We start from the raw sequence: 13786 nt of genomic DNA on the forward strand, positions 1-13786 counted from the left end.
AAATGAGCTGCAGCCGCCCAAGGTCGACTTTGGTTTCTCAAACTCGTCTCGGATTGGTTATCCAGTCGCTATATGAAGCAAAACATCGATGTATACCATCAACGAATTACCAAACGCGCCTTGAAGAAGGAACGAGAACATAGAATAAAACAAGATAGTTTGGTGCATAAAATATCATATACGATCTCTTTTGATAAGAAGATTATCTTGTATGATCGAGGGAAGAATGGGAGAGGACCAATGAAGGATGATGGTGACTTAGGGAGGCTGTCATGGCGGTTTGCTCGTCAGGAGTAATTGATCAAAATAGTTATTAAAGGAGGTCGGCCTGAGCTGCTGAGCATTTTCGCACACGCGCATACACATATATGTATGTCGTATAAAATGGCGAAACCCGTGTTGCGTTCATCACATATGCATTTATAAAAGCCAAAAGCGCACGCACGGCGGCCAACTTGCAGTCGCGATCTGGACCACAAAGTGGGAAAAGGGATAGAGCTGCACCGGAGATGACAAGCCCACGGCAATAGCGCATCAGGCCGAGTAGTCACTGTTGGTGATGACAGATAGGTTCGAGCGATTCTGTTCTTGAGGGGGATTCCTGGGATTTGTTTAATGAAAAGAGATTAGAAAGGACGGTGGTGGGGCGGGGCGGGGTGGGGTGGGGTGGGACTTCAATTTTGCTAGCGCAAATCCCACTGGAGAATGTATGGACAATCGCCGATGGGAACTCGTCATAGAAAATAATGGCATTCGGGTCAGTTGGACTTTATCAAGAGGTATCTACACGGGTGGACCCTCTTCTTCGCATCAAACATCTACATCAGCAGAACTTTTATGACCAAGGGGAAACTAAAAGTATTTCCGAACTTTTTATATCTTTTTGGGACACTCGAGATTGGCGATAATTGTCGAAATGCACGGCTGCGCTTTGAAGGAAGACAAGATGCACAGACCGTCACGATTCGACTAATTTGAGTAACCATTATTAGTAGGAGATTGAGCTGTAGATTTGCTCTATCCCGGTACTAACTTGGAATTTTGCCCTCTTGCTCTTTTTAGTTTCTGTTCTCTCCTCTCTGGGACATGGTATTATTGTTTGTTGCCTCTGCAACGTATCAATTTATCACTGCACTTTAGACTTCCTAAGCGTTCTGTTTCACTACACCTTTTCCTTTGTATGTAGATCTCTCACAAGGAGCTTGAATTGGATTTTCAATTGATTTCCCAAATTACACCGGTGGTTCGTCTGGCTATTAATTTCCATTCCTCCATCAGGTTGCAGATCAGTCGATCGTGAGATAAAAAGTTCAGCCGACAAAAGAATAAAGGTTCAATGTGCAATCCGTCTCGTCACATCGTCATGTAAATAGACGTCCATAGTTACTACAAGCAGTATAACTCAAACTAGAAGAAAGATTTCGAGGTGACTTAAAAGAAATGTGGCTACCAATCGAAGTGCATTATATGTTTAATACCGAAAGTATGTTCACAGGCACAAATTTATAGAGAAAAAGAAAGCGTATTCATCAATAATAAGCCCATCTTAGCAAAATTGGCTAGCGTACTTTCAGTCCACAGTTCTATGAAGAACTACCTCAATAAGACACTCATGCAACGGGGAAAACACAATTCTCAACCGACTCTCAGGTCACCCGCAACTCCGCACTGAAAAGCAGAAGCAATATGATTTTACACACGAAACTCGGTAAATGTACTCAACATCGTGAGTAAAACCTTGTGAGCTGCCAAAAGCATTTGTAAGATACAGAGACTCAATTGGAAAAGGCACACAGGTCTCCTCAAATTCAACATTATCAGATTGCACCTCCGTCCACGTGCTCAGCCTCCATCAGGTTGAACCAATGGGATATATGTCAGCTACATGATGGTGCAGCGACTCCTTTCTTCTGCATTCTGCGGAGGCACTTGCTGATGCCTGCTTGACTCAGATGGGTTGTATGTAAACTCGGAGGTGTCTAGCCCATACTGATCCGACGAGAAAAGCATCACAAATTAGTAACGTGTCAGGGTACGAAGTACATATCTGAATTTAAGCAGGATTAGTCTACCAGATCACGGTCATACATATGACCTTTGCACCCAAAAGTCAAACAATAAGGTTCCACAGCTAAAACTGCTATGACACGACAGGCAAATGAGAATTTAACTTGGAATACTTTGCTTTTGAGAGAGGGGAGGGGAGGAGATTTTAAAACCTATTTAAAGTCTCTGTGGTCAGAGTGAGATATCTGAGGAGGCCAATTTTTTTTTAAAAGGCAAAACCCAATTAAATTTGGTCTGTTGAGGAGGCATTTGCAATTTTACGTGGATGTTGTCTTCACAAGTGCATAGCAAAAGGACCAGTTTTGGCAAGAAATATTGGAGGAATTTCAAAAGGATGAGAATGCAAAGGCTCATGAAAAGGCTGGAAAGAAAGCAACGTGTAAACTTCATCCTGGAATTATCTACCGTTAAATGGACTCTAATTGTATAATATAGGAAGATGCAAAATGGTGGAAAGGAAGCCACATATTCTGGAATGTGCCGTGATTGATCAAAACAAACTGTGTGATTTTAAACAGTCAAATAATGCAAAAGACACTAGTGACATAGGGAGACAACTTTTACTTGAGATTGTTTATCTACTCAGGTCTTCAGACTCTGGGAATCAAATATTGGTTATCAACCCAAGGTCAATAATGAACTGAAGACTTATAATGCAAGAAGAGATTGGACCTTTTCCCTCATACGAGCAGTCCAGGCATCGTTTCTGATTGGTCGCTGATCAAGGGTGCCAGCAACAGGTACACCAGTTGCTGGTGGTGGCCTGTTGATAAATGGCTGACGGATCTGTTGTCTTGGAGCAATATACTCATCATCACTGTCATACTCCACTGGCCTGTTTGCAGCCCTAACCATAAGAGCTAACAAGAAGAGCAATGCCTGCAATTGCAATGGGAATCATCATTAAGGTTACTACCACACTAAAGTAACTACGACAGCCAACAAATGAGGCTATTATAGTCAGCAAAAGGCCTCATTTCTCATATTTTTTTTGTAAGGTAAGCCTCTACCATCTTCAACTGCAGTTCATACCTAGCAAAGTCATAACTCTTGAGCAAACCCCACTCTCCGTTAGCACTACTCAAAGAAGTATTCTAAAGCCAGGATTCATTTCATCTGAAGTCTCGATTTGCTCACAAATGATCGATGTTAGTGTTGAATAGTTAACCGCCTATGAGATCATACCACGTGGTTCTACCGATTAGCACACAACTGTTCATAATGCAATTTTCCCCACTTCCACCCCCAACAAGGAGCTCCTCCACTATGATAAATTTTCACTGGAATGCACCGCTTATGCAATGTAGCAGATAGTGCCCAGCAGATTAAGAAAACTGAAAGGCATTAGAATCTCAGCATTCAAACAACCCAGGAAATTTTTTCCTCACTGGCATCCGCGTGAAACAGATATGGTATCCATGCTGTTGACCTTGCAACGTTTATGGCTTTTTTTTAATGAATACAGTTAGCACACTGAATTTGGATCACTTTTGCTCATACATTAGCACATCCGGGATATTGCCAGAACATTTTCCCAAAAGCATAGATGAGAACTAGTTTACAACGGCAATCTGCATTATTACATTCACTGTATCAATCGATGAGAGAGAGAGAGAGAGAAGAAAATTAGGAGCTTACCTCCAATACAACTATCCCAAGAGCAACCCATTTGACAATACTCCAGTGCTCTTCCAGAAAATCATATATCATGGCAAAGTCCCCAGTGTTATCCGTAGGAAGTTCCTACAAGTCAAAGAGATTTGTAATATTATCTGATGTTATAGAAACTCTAGGAAAAAAGAAAAGTGGTACCATACTCACATCTTCCCAGCTTTTGTCGAAGTATATGAAAGCTGCACATCCCAGCTCTACCAAGATCAATATGATCACCAGCACTGAGTACTATGTCTACTTAAGAAAAGCATTGGCTACAAATTCAAAACTTAAACAAGAATTAATGCACTATTAAAGGACATGATGTCAATGCTATATAAGAATAACATGAAACCATATTATAAGCTAATAAAAGCTACTAACATGTGATGCAAAATGAACTTAATATCATGCATCAAAAATATGGTCAAACCATCAATAAAAGAGTAGAGATTGAAGTTCTTAGGCATGTACTCAGCCTCGAGCTACTCTGACAGAAATGCTGATGACATGCCGTAATATGCGAAAATAAGAACTAAGAAAAAAAGGGTAACTATTTCGAAGTACTTCCCATTAGCAAAGGGGAAATCAATATGTTTGACCAGATAATTTACGATAGTGAAAATAAGGATACACAAGACAGGCAGCATCCATTCCGTGTAGAAGCTCCAATACAACCAAAACAAGATATAACGAAGAGGATCACTCCAACGCCCATAAATAGGTAGATGAACCTGCATCAGCATAAGATATAGAGATGAGTCAGACACTTCCAACATATGCCAACAGACAAAAACAGTATCAGATAACAAATGCAAGCATCAATGAACATCGGTTCAGAACTTGGAGATCTGTTTGTCAGGATCAACACTCATCCAAATGCAAGAGTGTGAAATAGAAAACCAAAAGAGGCAAAAAGTTGAAATATCAGCTGATAGGAATAATACTGGGGATTGCATAGATGCACATTTTAACTGTAATCCAGTGAGAAAGGCAGTCACAACTTGCTCGAGCACATCATACCCAATTCAATCTAGATATATAGCCATGAAGGCAACTTTTAAGCTCAGAACCCCAAATAAAAGAGTTTCCAGCAGCCCACTAATGGTAGACTGGAAGCATTCATTATAGATTTAGAAACTGTAATTCTGGAGGATACCGCGCATACTTTGGTATTATGATACTAAGAAAGATTGGCAGTTCTACAGTAAGCCTCCCTGCATGTGCTAGGAAGGCACACTTCGTGCCAAATGACCCAACTAATCTCCACAAGGTCCACTAGATAGACTGTCTAGAAAAACATTTTCACAAGTTTAATTCTAACATCTGGGCTAGCTCAAGAACTAAAATTTTACTCTCCCTCCATCATTAAGGTTTCATTTGTTTCGCGGAAAATGGTGATTTGAAAAGCATTTTCCTAAAAGTAATCACTTGTATGCTTGAAATAATAAGTCACTGACAAATATTTCATTATCGCCAATAATTCATGTCTAAACATTTTCGTAGTCAATGAAAAAAAAAATTGTTAGTTAATTTTCGTAAGCAAAACAAGTGATTATTTTTAGGAAAATGTTTTCCAAATCATTTATTTTCCATGAAACAAACAGATCCTAAATGAGAGATTTTTTTTTTTCTTTTTTTGTTGTTGTCGTAAAATGAAAGATCTAGGCACTAGCAAGTAGTGATTATGCATGCTGGCATAATCAGATGATGGCAGAATGAATCCAAAAATCCTACCTCCCACAACATCAATAAAATATTCCTTTTAATAATCGTGACCCAGTTACTTGAGATATTCTAATTTCAGAAATAATCACACATATCAAAGTGCCATTTTTCAATTATACTCAATCCTCCATCACTTGACCAGAGATCTAAGAGGAACCCGTCCACCTAATCACAAACACAACACTTTCTTTCCTATCTATTACTTCTAAGGAGAACTGCTCTTCATGCATTATTGTTTGCATGCCTTCATGTAACTAATCAACACTTGATGAAAATATCCTGATATTTTGAGGCCCAGCAAAAATAAAAATAAAAAAATTACAGGATACTGATCAGTCTAGCCCTTACATAAACATACTATAATGTCCAGCTTCATCACAGCCATAATAAGCAACGATGGATAGACTCAAGAGCATGAAGCAAATTCAGGTGAGGAAAAAAAAAAATCCAAAAAGAGAGCATACCAAGCTTTGGGCAAATCATCAAAAATGCTGTCTGACAGAGAAACTGCTGTGAGCATCGGTCGGCCAAGCTCTATCAAATTCCCGCCAGTGCCCACAGGCAAAACTGAGACAGCATCGCTGGACGAATTTAGGTACATGACGAGCAAGTAGATCCCATAACCCACCATCGCCAAGCCCGCGAGCGTGAACAAGAAGTTCAAGAGCTTCAAGAAGCACCCCAAGCACCCTCTGCACGCCATCCCCTATATCCCTCTCCTCTCTCTCCTCTACTTTCGCGAGATATCAAGCCGGTCCCGTCCGAATCATCAACCAACTCGTCACCTAATCACAAGCACAAAACAAAAAACAGATCAAACACAAGACCCCTCTGTGGGAACTCGAAACCAGCGACGCGGGCCGACCGAAAAGCCGGCATTTTTCCATCCCAAAGAAAAATGGGAACATACCCACATGCCTCACCGAATGAATTACAACCTCAGCTAACTTACAGACAAGCTCGACTTCCGTCCTAGACAAGCCGCCGGAGCAAAACGAGAGACCGAACCTCATGTCCTCAGCATTTCTCAGACCGTACCCAACATCTAATTCGACCTAGCAGGACTCTACGCGCCACGCATGCCGATTCCCAGCAAAATCGAATGGATAACACGGAATTTTTCCCAGCAATCGAAGCTAGAAAAAAAGAAAAAGAAAAAAAAAAAAAGAGAGAGAGAGAAGACCGATCGCATCTCCTGCTGAAACAAGCGGCGCAAAAACGTCGACGGAACGCAGATGGAACCGAGGGACGATTACAGTACCGATCGAGTTTCGAAAACTACACAAGATCGAACAGAGAACTTACGGGAGCTTTGAGTCGGATTGACTCTTCGGATTCCGGAAATCGCAGATAGAGAGAGAGAGAGAGAGAGAGGGTGTTGAAGGTGGCGAGGAAGGTTAGAATGGCGTTTCTTGTTTTTCCCTTTCTTTTCCAGAATTTGCTGGTTTCGATTATTTGCCAGGTTGGCAGTTTTTTTTTTTAATTTCTTCTGTAGCCCCCCAACACAAAAAAAAAAAAAAAAAAGAGAGAGAGAGAAAAGGAAATTAAGAATATTCCATATGTACCAGATTTATATTTTGAAAGATTAGAATAATAACGTAGACTCCGTTTTAATTGGTAAGAATGATTCGAAAAATATTTTTTAGAAAATGATTATTTGTATTATTTATAAAAATGAATGAATGAGAAATAGATTTCGTCGTTAGCAAAAATGCTTTGATATAAATTATTGTTGATAATAAAAATATTTTTCATTAACTAATTATTTCGAGCGATACGAATAATCATTTTTAAAAAATACATTTCAAATCATCCATTTTCCACGAAACGAACACAATCATTGTGGAAAGTAAATAATTTGGTAAGAAAATTTCTTAAAAATTATCATTTGTATCGATTGAAATAATTAATTAATAGAAAATATTTTCTTTATTGATAATAATTGTTATTTAAATATTTTTGTGGACAACAATCGTCAGTTAGTCTTTATAAGTAATACAAGCGATCAATTTAGAAAAAAAAAATCAAATTATACATTTTTCCTTAAAGAAATGAAGCGGTAGACTTCCTTAGTTTTATTCTTAGGCAACTCCCTAATTTCAAACGTGCATCCATGATCTTATCTATGAAATATTAGAACCTAACAATGGGTATCGTCCAATAAATAAATCTTCAAAAATTGACATCATCTACGGCTCAATACCGTCAAAGAAAAAAAAATGATTTTTCCATAGAAAAACCTAATTTTCTTTTCGGTCAAATATAGAAAAACCTAATTCATAAGTGCACGATTCAACATAAGTTGTTGGCGTAGCGGGGCGGAAGGTGTCCGTGTCGGCCTCCGTGTGTTTTGACCGATCCATCCGCTTAGGGCGATATTTATTACGCACTCCCCCGTCATCAATCAATTGCTCTCATCGATATTGATATGAGTTTTTGAAATCACAACGCATCGTGCTAAATGATGAGCAACTTCATCATTATCGATATAAATATTCGAAATCACGACACAACGTGCTAAAAGATGGGCGGCTTGCCATGGTGCGATTGAGAGGACTCTTAACCATTTCGGAGGCCCTTATTATTGCTCATTTTTGGACCACTTTGCAGGTTCATATTCAAGTGGTGGGTCCATATTATGGCGGCAAAGAGTTTTGATTCATACATTTGGAACCCATTTGTTTTGCGGACCGCTTGTATTGCTTACGAAAATAAATAGATGAAAACAATTTTCATCGGCCACAAAAATGTTTTAAAATGGATTATCGTCGACTGATAAAAACTTTTTACTATCAATAAAAGATCCTATAGAGAAAAAATGTTTTCCCGATTATTCGTTCTTCGCTAAAGAGGCGGAGCTCTGGTACCAATTTGCATATGAAACATCAAAATGGGTTGCCAAATTCATGAAATTGAAGCTCAATTAAAGTCCAGGAGATTTAGGAATGTGAACATGAGCTGGTCAGCACAAAGATGTCCTAGCCCTTCCCCTTTCACAAAAGATGAATGGGGGTAAGGGTTTGGACGGTGCGACAGCGATCGGATCGTCGTGTGTTGTCCATTTCGTAGGTTGTCCCAAGTCCAGTAAAAACACCACTTTTACATTCGTGGATTAGACGACCTAACATATCCTAATATAATAAAATAAAATAAAAAAGTGTATATTTCGATGGACATGTGTGCGCAATCCTTTTTGGCTTTTATTTGTGACATTAAAAGGCGAATATGATCTTCCATTATTGATAGAGGCTATTACAATCTCAATTTTAACCGAAATCGTCCGATTGCAACTCTTTATGTATACTACTTTTTTTTGGTCGAATTTATTTATACTTAGGGTCCGTTGTTTCGCAAAAAATGGATTATTCCAAAAAAATAACAATATTTTCTAGTGTTCGGCTAAAACTTGAAAATGTTTGAAGAAAATATTTTCCGGTGTTGGTAAGGAAAATATTTTAAAACTTCACCACTTAGGCATGCATTACTTACCAACCTATAAATCCATCAAATATAAACTTGCCTCTAAATCCGAACAAACTTACTTTATATCTTTGTTCCCTCATTATCGCCAAAGGCTCATCTACTCTAAAAAATGTTCGTATGGATTTTAAAAAGAAGCAAAGCATGTACAACTCTAATGACAATCTTCTAGTTGAGTGGCCTATTCTCCCCTTGCATATTTTATGTTCTAATAAACAAAAGAAAAGAAAAAAAAAACAAAGCGTATAGAGCCCTTTGTTTAAGCAATGTACAACAGCTGGATAGAGTAAATAAAGAAAAAAGGATAAGCAAGAGTGCAGAGCGCAAGCATGAGATGGACGAGCTCGAGGTTCGCCTAGCAATGGCCGACGACTAGCCAAGAAATAAGAAGATGGGAAACAAAGAAATGAAAAAGAAAATTAAAAATAACTCAAATTAAAAAAAAAAGAAAAAGAAAATTAAAAAATAATTCGAATAGAAAAAGAAAAGAAAAAGAAGAAAGAGGAGGAGGAAGTGAGGATTTATAGAGGTGTGAGATAAGAAAGATCAAGTGAATAAAATGTTTTTCACTTTTCAAAAGTGAAAAATATTTTCCCATAATTTAGAAGACTTTTTTCCTTTCATGGAAAATATTTTTTCTAAGGAATTTATTTTCCATGAAATGAATGCCGAAAAATCCGGAAAATGTTTTCCTATAAGTTATTTTCCGCGAAACGAACAGAGCCTTAATGATAACTTAGGATTTCCTTGTTCTTGTTGTTTAGAGAAAAAAAAATTGCCTCAAAGAATCAATTTTTTTCCATTAATGGTTGTATTTTGTTCTTGAATGTAAGATATTAGGATGCCATTGAAATCCTAGTGTGAGATATCTGTAATATATGAAGTATAAACATTAGGGAAAAAGCCACCAAAAACCCTAAACTTTACTTGGAGTGACAGATTTACCCCAAATTTTGTTTTGTGACGTGAAAAACCCTGAAATTTGCTAACTATAACACATTCACCCCAAATTTTTATTTATGACACACAAAAACCTTGAACTTTCATTTGTGTGACACATTTACCCTAAATCATAGGGGCATTTTGGTCTTTTTACTTTTAAAAACTTTTTTTTTTCTTCTTCTTTCTTTCCTCTGTCGACCATGGCGGAGCCGGTGGAGGGAAGTCGATGTCCGGCAAGGGCCGCCCTCGTTGGCGTCAGGCAAGGGCCTCCCTAGCCAGCCCTCACCCGATGCAGGCAAGGGCGGACCTCGTCGACGTCGGACGAGGGCCTCCCTCACCAAATCTGGCGAGGACACCCTCGCTCGACGCTGGCGAGGGCAGCCCTTGCTAGACGCCGGCTTCCCTCTGCCATGGTCGACGGAGGGAAGAGAGAAGAAGAAGAAAATAAATAATAAAAAAGAAAAAGAAAAAACATAAAGAATAAGACGAAAGTACCCTTAATGGGGTAAATGTGTTACAATTTGTAAAATTCGGGGTTTTTCACGTCACAAAATAAAGTTTTGGGTAAATCTATCACTCCCGGCAAAATTGGGGGTTTTTATGGCTTTTTCCCTAAACATTAAAGGTTTTTCTTAATAATTAAAATAAAGCAATGTAAAAAAAAAAAAAAAAAAACGATGCCCAAAATATCGAAATTGCCAAAAACTTAACAACTTAATCTCTCGGCGCTTGTGAAGCTTCACGCGAAAAGGAGTCTGGGGAAAACAATTTCTTCTTTTCTTAGAATGGAGAAAGCATTTTCCGCAACTCTAATTGCGATTGTCTTGCTTGACTCAATTTTTTTTTTTTTTTCCATTGATTATCCACTTTTCAGGATCAAGCACTCGTCAAAACAAACCGCGTCCTAAGAATTCGGCACGGAGCCAACATGCATTGAGATTTGGCGGAATAATGTACGTGCAATTTGGATTAGAGGTGAATATGATCTAGGTGAGCGGTTCCCACCAATTCTGAAAAATTAGAATCAAGACCCACTCATTTGTTCTTATGAATCTACTCGGGAACCAAACCTTAATCCCTACATAATTGCATTCATCGATTAATATCACGATGAATCTATTTTATATTTAGAGAACCAAAGCTTGTCTAGCCTTATATTTGGATAGAATTGAGAGCCATTGATTTTGATCGAGGATTGAAAGGTATAGGGCGAAACAAATAAACAATACTTATTAGCTAAAAACTCAATTTCTTCTAAGGTTTTGGTGTAGTATTCTTATGGTTTCCCCACATTAAAAACATTAAGAGAATTACATTCCTAAAACATTAATCGTTTGATCCATTTTTTTTCCACGTCAATCAAATTTAATCATAAGAATAGCTAAGGAAAGACTAATTATGCTCTTAAAACAAATCGTTGGCTCTAAATTTTGTATCATGATGACAAAGCAACGCAACAGTTATGGAAATCTCCAACCAATTCTCTCATTCCTCTACATTTGTTTATTTTGTTTTGGTTGAGAATGCAAGTAAATGAATTATTAAAATGAAAAAAAGAGAGTAGGGGTTTAATCCTATTACGCACCCAAGAAATAAAATTAGTCAATAATGTCAAATAACTACAAATATACATATATGTCCATATATATTTGATCGAAAAACTATAAAATAATTAAGTAATTGAGATGATTTTTTTTTTAACTATATATAAGTTTGGTCCAAGCGGGTGGGAGGGCGATTCCATGCCTAGAATTGTGAATTGGACCAGTACTTACCAGTTCTATTAAATTGAAACTGAGAATCGGATTGACCCTTATGACAACCATCGGTTCCAATTCGATCCCATCCAATTTTGGGTGGTTTCTTGTTCTTTTGTACAGCCTTAATTGGGGAGACCTTTTGATGAGAGCGAAGCACAGGGTGCGGCTCATGGTACTTGAAAGTGAGACAAAACAAGTCTTCAATATCTAGATTTTATTTTGAAAATTTATTTTTCTCCATTTATGACTATATTTTATTATTAGATGCAGGATATTTATAAGATTTTTTTTGGGGTTAAGTGGACATTTATAAGATATTAATAACATACTAAGTATAAAATTTTAAGGTTTTTTTTTTTTTATCATCAAAATGAAGCAATGTAAAAAGAGGGGATGTCGAAAATATAGAAAATGCGAAAAAATGAACAAATTAATCTCCCAATCCTCGTTAAGCTTCACGCGGAAAAGGAGTCTGGGGAAAACAATTTATTCTTTTCTTAGAATGGAGAAAGCATTTTTCGCAACTTTAAGTGCAATGGTCACTCCACTTTTTTCCCCCGTTGGTCATCCATTTTTAGCAGATCGAACACTCGTGAAAAAAACAAATGCGTCCCAAGAATTCAGCACGGGGCATGGCACGGCAATGCACGCGCTTAGATATGAGGGGACAATGTACGTGCAATTGGGGGGGGCTTTTGATGAGAGCGAAGTGTCGAGGTGGGAATTATTGTACTTGAAAGAGAGACAAAAAAAAAAAAAGACTTTCAATATCTTAATTTTACTTTGAAATTTATTTCCTCCATTTATGACTATATTTTGTTCTTAAATGAAAGATATTTAGATGATACCGAAGCCCTTCTCTACGATATTACTAACATACTAAGTATAAAATGAAGGGTTTTTCCTTTTTTATCATCAAAATAAAGCAATGTAAAAAAAAGAGGGACGCTAAAAATATAGAAAATGCAAAAGAACTTAACAAATTAATCTCTTGAAAAAATGAGTTTGGAGAAAACGATTTCTTGCTTTTTTTTAAAAAGGAGAAAGCATTTTCCGCAATTTTAAATGCGATTATCTTCTCTAACCGTAAAATATCTTTTTTTCATTTTTTTTTATCAGTCCTATTCTATTCTTACTCTACACTCACTCCCAGACTTTTGCCTTACCTTTTGTAGGGCGTGGGAGTCGAAACCCACTCTTGAAACTCATGCGCTCCCACCTTATCTCCCTTGAGAATGTGGGAATTTAAACCCCTCATTTCTCCTTTCTATGTTGAAAGAGTGGCCACTGGAGCATTTTTTCCATTGATCGTTCACTTTCAGCGGATGGAACACTTGTAAAAACAAATGACACTTTAAGAACACGACGGCAATGCACGCGCTCAGATTTGGCGGGAGAATGTGGGTGCGATTGGGGGGGAGCTTTCGAGGAGAGCGAGGGAAGCGTCCGGGCGGGAATCATGGTAACGGTCGTTCAAGACAACCAACTAACGGTCAAGTTGAAGACGGACAAGTCCCACACGTACGCAATAATAATTGAAAAGGTCCAGGGGACAACGTGACGACTGATTTTACTAATATCATCACAAACTAATTTTTACTTATTTTCTATTCACGTAATGATGAAGAAGTGCTCACATGCTTCGAACTGAAAAGGAGGGTAAAAATATTTTTTTTTTAAATATATATTTTTTTTATTTATGTTCAATGCACGAGGGATCTGAAATTATTGAAGGGAGGGGACAGGATAAATGATGGCCAGTAGTTCCGTATAATAATAGTGATGATAATGATAATGATAATAATGATACTCTATTAGCATATATCAGATTTCGAAATTTACCACGTGCAAAACATTGATCAGATTAGACTTTGAAATTAAAAATGTTAGAGATCGAAAGTAAATTACAAAAGCGAAATGCTTGGCTATTATCTTGAAGAAAATGTCCAATCAATTCGAAACATATATGTACGAATGCTAATTAAATCCCAATTTTTTTAATTTTGCTAATTTAATCATAAATTCTAGCATTTTTAGCTGTCTTTTTTGCCAAAAATACTGATGGGATGACCTGCCATGTAGAAGGACCATAATGATCGGACTACTGCATCAAATATGATGACTACAGTCGCATCAACTAATTGATCAAGCACCCT

General features: G+C 37.6%; 1 protein-coding gene across 1 annotated transcript; it reads right to left on the reverse strand.

Moving 5' to 3' along the window:
- Nucleotides 1–1451: 1451 nt before the first annotated feature.
- On the reverse strand, nt 1452–6904 carry LOC104443575 (tobamovirus multiplication protein 2A). Its single transcript, XM_010057053.3, has 7 exons — nt 6754–6904; nt 5913–6233; nt 4355–4454; nt 3889–3969; nt 3706–3810; nt 2740–2946; nt 1452–1989 (listed from the first exon to the last, which is right to left on the reverse strand). Exons 2-7 carry the CDS (start codon nt 6149–6151, stop codon nt 1882–1884), a joined length of 840 nt encoding a protein of 279 aa, XP_010055355.1. The 5' UTR covers nt 6152–6233; nt 6754–6904; the 3' UTR covers nt 1452–1881.
- Between the last annotated feature and the right edge of the window lie 6882 nt (nt 6905–13786).

This window comes from Eucalyptus grandis, chromosome 5 (assembly GCF_016545825.1).
Source record: "Eucalyptus grandis isolate ANBG69807.140 chromosome 5, ASM1654582v1, whole genome shotgun sequence".
Taxonomy (NCBI): domain Eukaryota; kingdom Viridiplantae; phylum Streptophyta; class Magnoliopsida; order Myrtales; family Myrtaceae; genus Eucalyptus; species Eucalyptus grandis.